The following is a 13,793-nucleotide window of genomic DNA, read 5'->3' on the forward strand; positions in this document are numbered from 1 at the left end:
AAGTTTTAATAAAAAAAATTTAAAATTTATATAGAAAAAAACGATTGAGTTGACCTTTTCGAGAAAAATTACGCCTTGATCAGATCAGTCTATGATTCTTAAACGTTAAATAAAGAGGATGCACGATACAAAAATAGGAATGGTTGTGTATTAACGTTCCCCTTTTAATTTATCCAAATAGCTTGTCTGCCAATGGAAGACAAATAAAATACTAAAAAGAAAAAGAAAAAAAATGGTTTCTGATCAGAACAACGTTTCCCGGCAGTTGCAGTCGAACACGTTCCTAGTGTCAATCTCCGTAAATAAACCGAAAGCCAGTGTTCTTTAATCCCTGGCTTCACTCTATTACTGAAACAAGTTTCTCCTTGTTTTCTTTTATTTTTAATCTAATTTTTGTTTTCTTTTTGGATATCTTTGAAAAATTATATACTAAAAGACTGAAAAATATGGGGAATGCAAACGGAAGACAGGACGGAGCTAACGGCGGTGTCGACGATCTATCCGGAAGATCCAATGGCGGCGAGGCCGTTGTTCCTGGAGCCGCTGCAGCTGGAATTCGCGTGCCATCGTCTGATTCAATGGTGAATACTTCGCCGCAGAGCCCTGGGCGGTCTCGATCCCCGCTTTTATTCGCTCCTCAGGTTGGCATCTTAAAATTTTCAATGATGGTTTCAGGACTTTGAACTTATTTTAAATTTAGTAATCCAATTTACTCAAAAATATTTACAAGTAAAATAAAAGATATTTTGTTTGAGAGATGTTTGAATTAGGAAGATCTGAGCTTTGCTTGTGAATTTGAAACAACTAACTGAAGAACAGTTCTGTGTATTGAGTGACAGGTAAGGGGAATTAGAAATTGTGAATGGTTTCAGGGAATGAAACGTGGAAGGTAGAGTTTGAACGTGTATTTTTTTGTCACTGTTTGGGCAATTCTGCGAACGCTGGTGGATGAGTGTGTTGATATCTTTTAAAGTTTAAGTTTGTTGCTTTTTGAGAGATTGTTAGAAGCTTGGAACGAAAAGTGACTTGTACGTAAAAAAAGAAAGCTTAAAAGCTAATACTTTTGTTGGATCCTTTTAGTATAGCATGCTTTGGTTTTGTTTGGTTCATTGCTTTTTTTTGAAATTTGTTTGAGAAAGTTACTGCGTTTGCACATGTTGTAATCCTTAAGAGGGGGTTCTTAGATGTTAACGTCTTTATATCATCTTTTGAGCTGTTGATTGGTGAGAACTAAACTAAACACATATATGACACATGGTGAGGAGGAAGAGTGAGTGATAAGACTAACCAATGCTAATACCCCTAAAAGTTTAACATGAAACAGAATCTTCTTTACTGTTGGAACCCCCACTCTCATTGATGTCTACATTGGTTTGGTCTATGAGAATTTTTGCCCTTTTATGCAGTGTGTGTGCGTTTAATTTTCATTCATAGATTCTTGTGGAGCTTTAGACACTTATAATTTTAGGGGTTAGTATCCACATTGTTTTTCAAGTAAAATATTGTGAAAATTATTATTTCAATTAGTTTCTTTGATTTGTTAATCTCCTGTCCTAGTTAGATAGTAACTTTTATTTCTTCAATAAAAAAAGTTGTTTTGGGGCCGTAGTCATATTTTTTTGACATCTTTTCATCGGTTCAAGGTCTATTTGGATTGCCAAGTGAGGAGAGGGAGAAGAAGTTTGTTGATGGTTTACCCATGAACTAAAGAGTTTTGTCCATCTAAGTAGTGGTCTTTAAACTGATAGGTTGGTTGCTTTCGATGCAATTTCAGGTTCCTGTAGCTCCCTTACCAAGGGCTGATGGCCATTCCTTTTTCAACCAAACTTGGCGGCATGATTCTCCTGTGGTTGCTGATAGTCCGTCAGAGAAAGGAATCCCTGTCATCATTACATGGAATTATGGTGGTAATGACGTGGCCGTTGAAGGTTCTTGGGACAATTGGAGATCAAGGTAGGTCTATAGTTCATTAGTATTGTAGATGCACTTTTGCATGCATAATGAAATTTGCAGTTCCTCTTTTCATCCAAAACCTGAGCGCATGGACCTCATATAATATAGTCTCTTGTTTTCTCGTTTTCAGGAAGATGCTGCAGAGATCTGGTAAGGACCACTCAATTCTTTTGGTCCTTCCATCTGGCGTATACCATTACAAGTTCATTGTCGATGGTGAATGGAGATATACACCTGATCTGCCTTTTATAGCTGATGAAATGGGCCACATTTGTAATCTTCTTGATGTTCATGTATGTACCTTCTAATCATGTACCTTTGTTTTAACTTCATCTAATTCCTGGGCTGGTGTAACATGCAAAACCCGGAATTTACAAATTTAACATATATTGTTGCTTAAAACTAAAATTCAGAGGTTGAATGTATTGTTTCAACTTTTGAGCTGACATGGAGAAATTAGAAAGATATGTGTTACGTAGGTTCTTTCTTGTCTAAGACATCTCGGTGATCATTTTACTATGTCACCCTTTTTGCTTGCCCATAACTAAGATGGTGATACTCGTCACTGGTTTTGTTGCCTTCATTTGTTTAATTACTTGTCACTATTTCTTGCAGGACTATGTACCTGAAAATCTAGATAGTGTAGCCGAGTTTGAGGCTCCAGCGTCTCCAACTTCCAGTTACAGTCAGGCATTTCCAACGGAGGAAGATTTCGCAAAGGAGCCTGCTGTAGTTCCATCCCAGCTACATTTAACTGTCCTCGGTACAGATGACCAAGATGGAGCATCATCCTCGAAGCCTCAACATGTTGTACTTAACCATCTTTTCATAGAGAAGGGATGGGCATCACAGTCTGTTGTTGCCCTCGGATACACCCATAGGTTTGAGTCCAAATATGTGACTGTTGTACTCTATAAGCCACTCAAAAGGTAACATGTGCTTTTCCCATGCTTGACTCTGTAAAGAAATCAAAGTGACTTTCATATTCGTTTGTGAAGGTACACCTCTGTTTTATAGATGATGCTTCGACACTTTTTTAACATGAACAACATGAACTTTGTTTATAAAGTTGTGGTTTTAACATTTGTTTACCTTCAAATGTTTGGACATGGAAAGCTTTTACATCTTACTAGCACTTGAAACTCATGCAACTGCTATACTATTTTTCGCTTCATCTGGACCTTTTAAGGCTCTATGAACCCAAAGGGAAAAGAGGAACAAAAGTCGGTCTAGAATTGTATTATTTGTATAATCGAGAACATTAATAGATAATGCTACCTGCAGTCATGTTTATGTAGGAATTTTTTGAACCATTTATGATATTTCAGTTTAGTTTTTGGTTTTTCAAGTTAATTTTGAATTTTAGGATATTGGATTTTATTTTAATAAAATGGTTTTGTTTATGGCTGTTGACATTATCAGTCTTTTACATAAATATTTTTAAAATTTTTTATTATTATTTTAAATATAAATATTTATTCTTATATCATGAAAAAGTTAAATATAATTATGAATAATAAAAAATCTGTTTTTAGAACTTATAAACTAAAATGGTCAAAACATCAATTGATTTTTTGTTTTCTCATACTGCGATTGCCAAAATATTCGAGTGAAATCATTTTCCTCCGTTGGCTCTTTTGGATTTACCGTAATAATTCCAAGCCCATGATCCAACCTCTCATACAAATACAATGACTTAGTGGTTGTGGTAAATCATAAAGTTTGTAACAACCGATTTGGAGTTTGGACCATTTTCTTTTTTGGAAAATTTATATTTAAGTTGGATTAAATTATTAGTGAATTTATATTTTAATTATTTAACTTCAAAAAGTTACAAATGGTTATTTTAAGTTATTGAACAATTAAAAATTTCTTTTTAAGAAAAAAATTCAACTGACAAACTCTAAGCAACAATTCAACTATTAGTATAGTATATTAAATATTCATTAAAGAGTAGAGGAATATACTTTAAATCTAATTCGATTTAACGATCAAAGTCAGAGACTAAAGAATAAAATTATTTAGATTTTTGTTTGCAGATTCATGACGTCCAAAATTATCTTATTAAAAAAATTGAATTGCAGAATAATAAAGAAAAACAGCTCTCGAATGATATAGTCAGTACTAATAGATGTGAGACTTTAATAATAATTTTTGAATAGTTGTATAACTTTTTGAAATTAGAAAATATAAACTCGCATAATTTATCGATGTTGTCACCTTTTTCTTTTTTGTAAAATCAACTCGAAACTCTCTGAGCTTGAAATTTTTGAGAAGCTCACTCTTTTTTTATTAAGTTATGTAAATGTATTTGATTTTAAATTTTATATTTATTGAATATATTAAGTCACATCACACTAAGGGTGATGGTGGAGAGGCTCTTAAAGTCGCATCAGTTTGGATTTAGTGTTGATACAGTATTAGCACAAACGCCCCAGCCTTGCTTGCTTCATTTGCATTGCTTGCTTTTTCTCTCTCAATTTCTTTCTTGTTCACACAGAAGCACATCATATCCCACTTTAACAAACGACTTCTTTTCCTTTTAGGGGTTTGATTTGGGATATAAAATCACTTCTATCTTAATAATACGTAATCAGAATCTAAAACTATTTAGCATATTACATTATTTTATTGAGATAATTATTAAAAGTTTAAATTAACTGTAAATTTTAATTTCATGTAATTATGTATATAAAATTATGTTTGTGTTTTATGAAATTTTAATTTTGATTTAATTATAAATATTTTAAAAAAATAAATATAATAATTATATTTATATCATATAAATATAATTATTCGCTTGTTATATACTAACATAAAATAATGTATTATCCATAATTGTTTTAATAATTTATAACAATTAAATCAAATCAATATTTAATTAATAAAACTGCATAAAATTAAAATTGATATATAATATTGGATATTAAAATAAAGTTCGTGTGTAGTTTTATATTTTATCTATATTTTATTTGGTTAATTTGAATATATAAGATTTGGTGTTTAGTTTATTAAATATAAGATTGTTTAAAACGCATCTTACTAAATTTTCCTTACTATAAATTTCTGTCTTTTTAGAGTTGTAATAGGCCAATTTTGGCCTGGGCTTGAAAAAATAATAACCGAAGCTAAAGGATGCAATCGGTCGAAAACAAGCCAAAAAGGGTCAAATTGAAAGACAATTATTAAATTGTGGCCAAATCAAAAAGATGGAGAAAGCCTAGGGGTTATCAAATTTTGTTGACTTAGTAAAAGGCTAAAAATAGAAAGATATTATTTTTATTTTATTTTATTATTAAATTAGTTAGGCTATTTTTAGTAAACCCCATGTATATAAATAGGGATATTTTGTGTAACACCCCTTAACCCTAAACCGTCACCGGATCAAGGTTACGGAGCATTATCGGACATATTGGATAACTTAGAAATAATTCATAAATAAATAACATTCATAGCATAGTTTAACTTTTAAGTCTTTATAATAGACCCTCGAGGCCCAAAATACGTATTAGGAATGGAACGATTTTTTTTTTCAAAATTTCGGCAGCATTTCTGCTTATTTTGTATAAAACCCCCTGCAAGTTCAAACTAAAAACAACCAATACCATATATACTATATAAACTTTTGTACCATTTCATTAGTATAAACATTAAAATACTAATTACCATTTTTATTTACAACAAAAGTCTTGTAACATTCTGATGTGATCAAAATAACACCTATGTACATGCCACTTTTAATTTCAAAATATGGTACCTACTTATGAAGCTCTTGAGGATGTGATGATATGAGAGGTCTTCTAGCCGACTCTACCTCTTCGAGACTAACTGTACCTACGCGTTAAAATTAAATGCGTTAAGCCGGTGAAGACTTAGTAAGCACTACAAGAATAAATAGGCAAATAAATCCTATTAAAATATTATAATCCCATTTGATCAATATATATTTATATGCATATAAGTTTCTTTAGTTGTGTCTTATATTAACAAAATTTAATTTATTATTATATAAGTTATAAAACTTACCTTAGTACATTGATAATTCGCTTTGGTTTACAACTTATAACTTTAGCCCAAAGTAGACTTAATAGAATACACTGGATATACGGAACAAATACAAAAGTGCGTTATTATGCACAAACGAACAGAGAGCACTAAAGTGCTATACAGAGAGCACAGATGTGCTAAACAGAGAGCACTTAACGTGCTAATAATAGAATGGAGAGCACTAATGTGCTAATAATCAGAGAGCGCGCTAGAGTTCCTTAATGGCATGTCACTAATATCATAGTAGTTCTAAATTCATCTACTTGGGCATTAAAACTGAATTTCATACATTTAAATACTTTACATAAATATCTCAAAAAAGATTTCTCATTTATTCATCATTACAATTTAGTGCATATTACACAATTCACAAATATCACATCTTTTTCACACATATATTTTTGTCACAACATTATTACTTAATGTTCAAACAATATAACTTCTTATCTTCTCCAATTATAATTTTCTTTTCAAATTTCTTAATTCCATAATCTATTATTATTATTTATTTACTTATAAATTTAAATATATACATATATATTACATTTTTATTTCTAAATAATTATATACTACAATATAAACATCTAAATAAAATTTAAAAAAAAACTTGTAGTACTTACAACAATAAGATTGAGATGATGTCTTCCTTCACTCCTTAGCCTTTGCTTTTCCTTTCTCTTCAATTAGGTCCTCTCCTCTCCTTTCTTTTCTTTCTCTTCAATTTCATATAAAACATATAACATTTATATGTTAGAAAAAAATAATTAAATGACTTTCCTATGCTATTAAAAAAAATAAACATGTATGATATAATAAATTCATCATTTCTTACATTAACTTACATTTCAATTTATTCCATAACTAAAATTATTTCTATTTCTATTACAATCTATACTTTATTTTTATTTAAATTCTACTTATAACTTAGTTTAACTCCCAAATTTTCACTAATAAACCCTAATTTCAAACTTCTTATAATCTCCTCTTTATTGCAATCTATTTCACAATTCAATCTTTTTTTTTCAATTCTAATTTGAATTTTTCATAAGTTCAATCTCTAATTTATTCATAAATTCAACATAAACTATATAAAAAAAATCTACTAACTCTCAAAATTTCAACATATACCTAATAGTATTTTATTCTAGGATCATAAAAACTCAATAATTACAAGAAAATGAATTAAATTGACTTACCAAATTGAATTTGAACCCTTGAAATCCTAAATTTTCTTTTTTTTTTTTCTTTTTCTTTCTCCCTTTCTCTCTATTTCGTCCCTGCTATTCTGTTTTTTTTCTTTCTATTTTGTTTCTTTACTTATGTTTTATATATTATATTATATATAATATAATTGTAACGCCCCTAACCGAATCCGTCACCGGAATAGAGTTACGGAGCATTACCGGAATTACCGATTCATTTATCAGATATTTCATTAATCCGATATCTTTTCTTTTCCACGTTCAAGTCTCGTATTCAAGTCATCTGGATCTTTATAAAGAAATTTGATCGTCGTTTTCATTTATTTCATGTTATAATACATTCAACTAATGCTCTAAACAAAATTATCATTTTACCCCTAAACTTTTAATTAATGATGATTTCATCATTAGGTTAAAATAAAATAAAATTATTACAATTTAATTCTTATTTCCAGCCGTTATTCTCACACAAATTGATAACAACCTATGAATTCTATAAAATGTCAGAATTTTCCATAATTTCAACACTTTTCAATTTAATCCTTAAAACATGTTTTTCCCTGATATTGAGCTAAATTAATAATTTCATTCAATTTTGTAATTTAAATAATAAAATAATTCATTTCATGCAAATTGGTCATTTCTAACATCTTTTTTACAAAATTGCCCATAAAATTTTACTTTTATTCAATTTAGTCCATGAGCCTAAAACATACAAATTAGCCATGCTAGTTGAATATTCATACATATTTTCCTCCTCCTCCTCTCCATTCCACATCCTTAATTTATATAACATGCAACAAGTAACATTATCAATAATTTCACTATTTACTTATGTATATTCAAAACTGTCCATTTGCGTCATAGTCACTAAATTATTTATATCTTAAGATACAGAACTCGAAATTAAGATCCACTAATTTTTCCTGAAACTAGACTTACTTATCTTATGACCATAAAATTTTCAGAATTTTTGGTTTAGCCAACAAGTACAGTTTATTCTTTAAAGTTGCCCCTATTCTGCTATCTGATAGTTCCGACCCTTCTTCACTAAGAATTAATTATCTCATCGTACGAGATTCAGATGATGTTCCTGCTTATTTCTATTGAAAATAGACTCTTTAAGGATTTTAAACATATAAATTTAATCCCTTAATTATTTTTCTCCAATTTTTGATGATTTTCCAAAGTCAAAACAGGGGAACCCGAAATCATTCTGACATTGTCTCACAAAACTTATTATATCTCATGATTTACAATTCCATTGCTTACATCGTTTCTTCTATAAGAAACTAGACTCAATAAGATTTAATTTCATATTTTATTCATCCTCTAATTAAATTTCTACAATTTTTGGATATTTTTCAAAGTTAGACTATTGCTGCTGTCCAAAACTGTTTTAGTGCAAAATGTTGATTTTCATTTTGCCCCAAATTTCACAGTTCATACAATTCAGTCCTCACTTAATTAACCCCTCAATTAAACTAATTTTCTCAATTAATACTTTTCCTAGACATTATAAGTTATTTCATAACTATTGAAATTCAGAATTTCCACATAAAAACTCTAACTTCAAACTCTTTTACAATTTAGGTCCCAAACATTCACTTTCTATTCAATTCATTCAATAAAATCAGCATATAAACAATTTAAAGCTCTAATTCTATATCAAATAATCATATACTTCCAGCACATATTCATATAAACTTTCAAATTCTTTTATAGAATCAAGAACTAATGAATTCAACAAATGGACCTAGTTGTAAAAGTCACAAAAACACAAAAATTTCAAGAAATAATCAAGAATTGAACTTACTTGCAGTAAAAATATGAAAAACCAGCTTAAGGGAACTCTTCCATGGTGTTTTTGCTGATGAGAATGCAGAAAAATAAAGAGAAATCTAGATAATTCCACTTTAGTCCTAGCTTTATTAAGTAAATTTTTCAATTTTCCAATTTTGCCCTTATTTTCTTGGTGATTTCATGCTCTTGCCGTCCAGGCCAAATAGACCTTGGGTCTATTTGCCTTTTAAACCCTCTTTTCTCATTTAAACTATTTAATCATTTCCCACAATTTTGCATTTGATACAATTTAGTCCTTTTTGTTCAATTAGCTATCAGTACTTTAAAATTTCTTGACGAAACTTTAATACTAACTTATTAACACTCCATAAATATTTATAAAAATATTTATGACTCGATTTAAATTTCCTGAGGTCTCGATACCTCGTTTTCAATTCTAATTATTTTAATATATATTTTTTGTACATTTCACTATTTCAAAATTTTTCCTAACTTCATATTTAACTTATACTCACTAAATTAATAATATTTCCTACTCATTTGTCGGATTTAGTGATCTCGAATCACTATTCCGACACCACTAAAAATTAGGCTGTTACAATAATAATATAATATATAATATATTAATACTTAAATATTAAGTTAATATAATATATAATATATATTTTGATATCAAAAATATCTTAGATTTTTTTTTCTTTCAACATTAAACCGCATCATTTTATAATAATGGCTTATTTACCTATTTAGTCCTTTCTATTTTCTTTAATCTATAATTAAACTTTCACACTTATTTCAATCTAATCCTTTTTTCCTAATTATTTCTAATTAAGTCGAATTCACCTAATCAAAACCTAATTAGACACACAACTAGCTTCGTAAATATTTATTATAAATATTTACGAATCTGATTTATCGGAACGGAGTCCCGAGAATGCATTTATTTCTTTCTTTTCTCTTTTTATCAATTTAACTATATAATCAATAAAATTTTCCTATCAAAATTTTCATGCAGTATTTCTATCGTAATATAGACTATGCCACAATATTAAAATAAATTTTCTTTTTAGATCGGATTTGTGGTCACGAAACCACTATTCCGATTTTACTAAAAATGGGCCATTACATTTGTTCTTTGAAAGGGGACGGATTACTGATTGATTACTTTTGGTATTTCTACTTCAATTTGGAATTGGATTATTGGATTATTCTCTCTTTTCCTATTTTCATCGGAATTGAATTATTTTCTTTTCTCTTTCAATTATGTAGCAATTTTGTCCATTTCATTTCAATTTCTTTGTTTTTTCTAAATTCGTCCAATTGCTTTTAGCCCTTCTGTTTTTTTTTTATTGTTTTGCAATTAAGCTTTCATTATTCTTAATTTTGGCCCTAAAATTTGTTTTGACTACATTTTGGTCTTCCTTGAAGCTGTGTGTTTTGAAGGGTGGGGATTATTTCCCTTTTGGTCCCTCCTTGTTATTCGCACGTTCAAATTGGTCCATTTCCTTTCATTTATTTTTGATTTGCCTCAGAATTTTGCTTTAAGGTTCGATTTAATCCTTTTTATTTTCGCTATTTTATTATCAAATTAACTAATTTAATATATTATTCCTATTATTTTTATGTTTCTATTTATATTTATTTTGTTATTCTAATACTATTATTATTTATCTAATTTTTATTTATCTATTTATATTTCTACTATTATTATATTTCTATTTATTATATTTTTATTTCTATTTATATACTAATATTATTTTCATTATTACTTTTTTCTTATATATGGATTTTACTCTTGTTTTTAACATTCTATTTATTTATTTATTTATTTATTTTACATTTTTTGTTATTATCTATTTTAACTTTTTATACAACGCTCATTTCAATTTTTTACACATTCTTTACTTTAATATTTTCATATATTATGTATTTCAAACTTTTTTTTACACATTATATATTTTGAATTGTTTATATATTATTTTTAAAGAGTTTTATATATTATTTTATCTTGAATGGAAAATAATTTAAAAAAAAAATTATTTTATATATTTTAGATTGCTTTTATAATCACCCGCGTTTCAAAGAACCCTCTCAACATAAGGAAATATTTCGTGCTTGGGAGGTCGTGCCCAATCGTGATAGGCTTCGATTTTCCATTCGACTAAAATAAAAAATATCCTTTTGAAATTTCATCCATGTTTTCTCAAATTAAAATGAGGCGATGTTTCGTATTTGGAAATTCGATAAATCGTGCCCAATCGTGTTGGGTTTCGATTTACCGTTTGGACTGAATAGCCAAATATCATTTTTAAAAGTTTTAAGTGCATGTGTTTTGGAAATCCTGAGATGATCTTGTGTTGAGGGTTCGAAATATTGTATCCAATCGTGCTGGATGTAATATTTTATTCTTCTAAGCGAGAGAATCTTAATATCTAATTCAAGTTATCCAAACGTTTTTAAAAATTGTATTTTAAAATCTTTTCAAATTTTCAACATTAGGACGTTAATCGATCAATACGGTACCAATTTTGGGCATTGCGAGGGTGCTAATCCTTCCTCGCGGTAACCGACTCCCGAATCCATCTTCTAGTTTTTCGTAGACCAAAAACGTTGTTTTAATAAACCAAAATATTTTATTAAAATGATCAACCACAGGGTGACCCGATCACACCTAAACAAAAAGGATTGGTGGCGACTCCATACCTTGTTTTAAAGTCGATTCCTGTTTTTCAAAATAAAAATAGTTTCAACAAGAGTTTTTCCTATCTCAATTTTTTTGTAAAATTATAATAATTTATCAGATTCATTTTTATCATACATTGATTTAGAAATTGCTTTCAATCAACAATCATTCATTTTTTTTTTGAAAAACCAAACCTAATTATTATCACCTATTTACATGACTTATCAATTATTTCAATAATCAAGTATTTTGTGTATACGGTAATAAATCGATTGGATACTAATTGACAAATTACCAAAAGTATAATATCAAAATTTTCCTATAATGTTTATATTTTCTTGTCAATTTGGTCCTTTTTTTTAGCTAAATTTACTCATTAACTTCTTAAAAAGAGTCAAATTTGACTATTAATCTTTTGAAAAAGAGCCAAAATGATAATACTAACTAAAATGTTAAATTTTTAAACACGACAACTTACATGGTAGTTCACACATACTCCATGTTATTTTTTTAAAAAAAATTATGAACTTTTTATATATTTTTATTTTAATTTTGATTAATTTGTTTTTTATTTTTATAATTTTTGAATAATTTGTTAACTTGACATATAAGACAAATGATATTATATTAGCATGATAATTTTTATTTAAAGTTATATTTTTCTCTGCATAAAAAATGAAATTGATTAAAATAAAAAAGCAAAAAATAAAAATCCCTAAAATTTTAATTTTACTAATGCAAGATACCTAATTAAGGAAGAGATTTTACATTTTAAAATATTTTTAATATAATAAAAATATAAGATGAAATTATTTGAAATTGAACCAAAGATGTCATGAGTTACAATTTAATATTATAAAATATCAAATGCAGTGAACAATCCTTTTGTATCCACAAGTCATTTTCGAGAAACCAATCATGCATACATACGCTAACATTTAAAACTAATTCATTGTGGCCCCCCAAAAAAACTTAATCCATCGAACGAAATCCGTTACACGACTGGTTGGTTGATAACAACCATTAGATCTCCACGTAACTGATCCTAATTCAATAGTCCCACCTCCAACGATGTGAAACCGGAAATCGTGAGTCACATATTTTGACGTTGAAAAGTGGTACGAATATGGTCATTTTCATGTTTTCATCGTCATTCTTCAATTACTTTATAGTATCAATGAATATATAATTATAAAACCCTAGCTAGTGGAGGAGGTGGCGTTTACGGTTAACACTTAGCGGCCATTAAAGACTTGTAAAGTCCTGTCAACTTCCCTCCCTCATTTCCACGCTTTTAGGGTCCCTCCACTCCTACCCTTTGGATTGCCATAATCTTTCATTGCAACATCAATCATTTAAATCCAATCAACAGATCTTCCCCTTTCCTTTCCACTTGACTGCACTCTTCCACTGTTATTGCAGCTAAAAATTCAACATTTAACTATTCTAACTGTTTAAATCAAAGAACTCAAGCTCTGTCAATTTGCCAAATCTGACATATAATATTCATGTTAAAATTTAAAACTTGCGTAGGTTACTGTCTGATTATATAGAATTAAGACTAAAGTTTAAGGGGATGAGTATGAAACAACAGTGACAGACTATTTTGGACGTAAAGCAGACGTCGTTTTTGAATAAAAAAGCAAAGGCAAAGGGTGACCCATTTTTTACTGTTAATCCGACTGTTCACTCACCTTCTTCAAACTAAGAACTTCCTTTTTTTTGCTTCTTTTTTAAAAGGAAAAAGCAAAAATAATAAAGTTAGAAAACGATAAATGGTAGCTAAAGCTCAAGGATCCGAGTTTCACTTTCAACCCAGATTTTGAGTTTTAAATGTCCAGATAGGTTTTAGGTTGGGTTAGAGGGACACTACTACTGTATCAAATTAATTAGATTGTGATGTTTGTAATGGATAGGAGGTGTCAATACATCCAACTGAGGAATTAATATTAACCAACTTCGGAAAATTTCACTTGGTCACGCCACTACCTTATTATCCATTTAATTTAGATTTAGTTGTCACAACAACAAGATTTTAATAATTTTCATTAATATTCTGTTTATAGATTTTACTACTATCTTATACTTGGTATGAATAGTTATTT

General features: G+C 28.8%; 1 protein-coding gene across 1 annotated transcript; it reads left to right on the forward strand.

The window, feature by feature from the left end:
• Window positions 1–3,036, forward strand: LOC107959040 (SNF1-related protein kinase regulatory subunit beta-1). The gene is made up of 4 exons (XM_041113255.1): window positions 1–641; window positions 1,775–1,953; window positions 2,084–2,246; window positions 2,569–3,036. Exons 1-4 carry the CDS (start codon window positions 447–449, stop codon window positions 2,884–2,886), a joined length of 855 nt encoding a protein of 284 aa, XP_040969189.1. The 5' UTR covers window positions 1–446; the 3' UTR covers window positions 2,887–3,036.
• Window positions 3,037–13,793: the final 10,757 nt, after the last annotated feature.

This window comes from Gossypium hirsutum, chromosome A05 (assembly GCF_007990345.1).
Source record: "Gossypium hirsutum isolate 1008001.06 chromosome A05, Gossypium_hirsutum_v2.1, whole genome shotgun sequence".
In the NCBI taxonomy this organism is placed as follows: domain Eukaryota; kingdom Viridiplantae; phylum Streptophyta; class Magnoliopsida; order Malvales; family Malvaceae; genus Gossypium; species Gossypium hirsutum.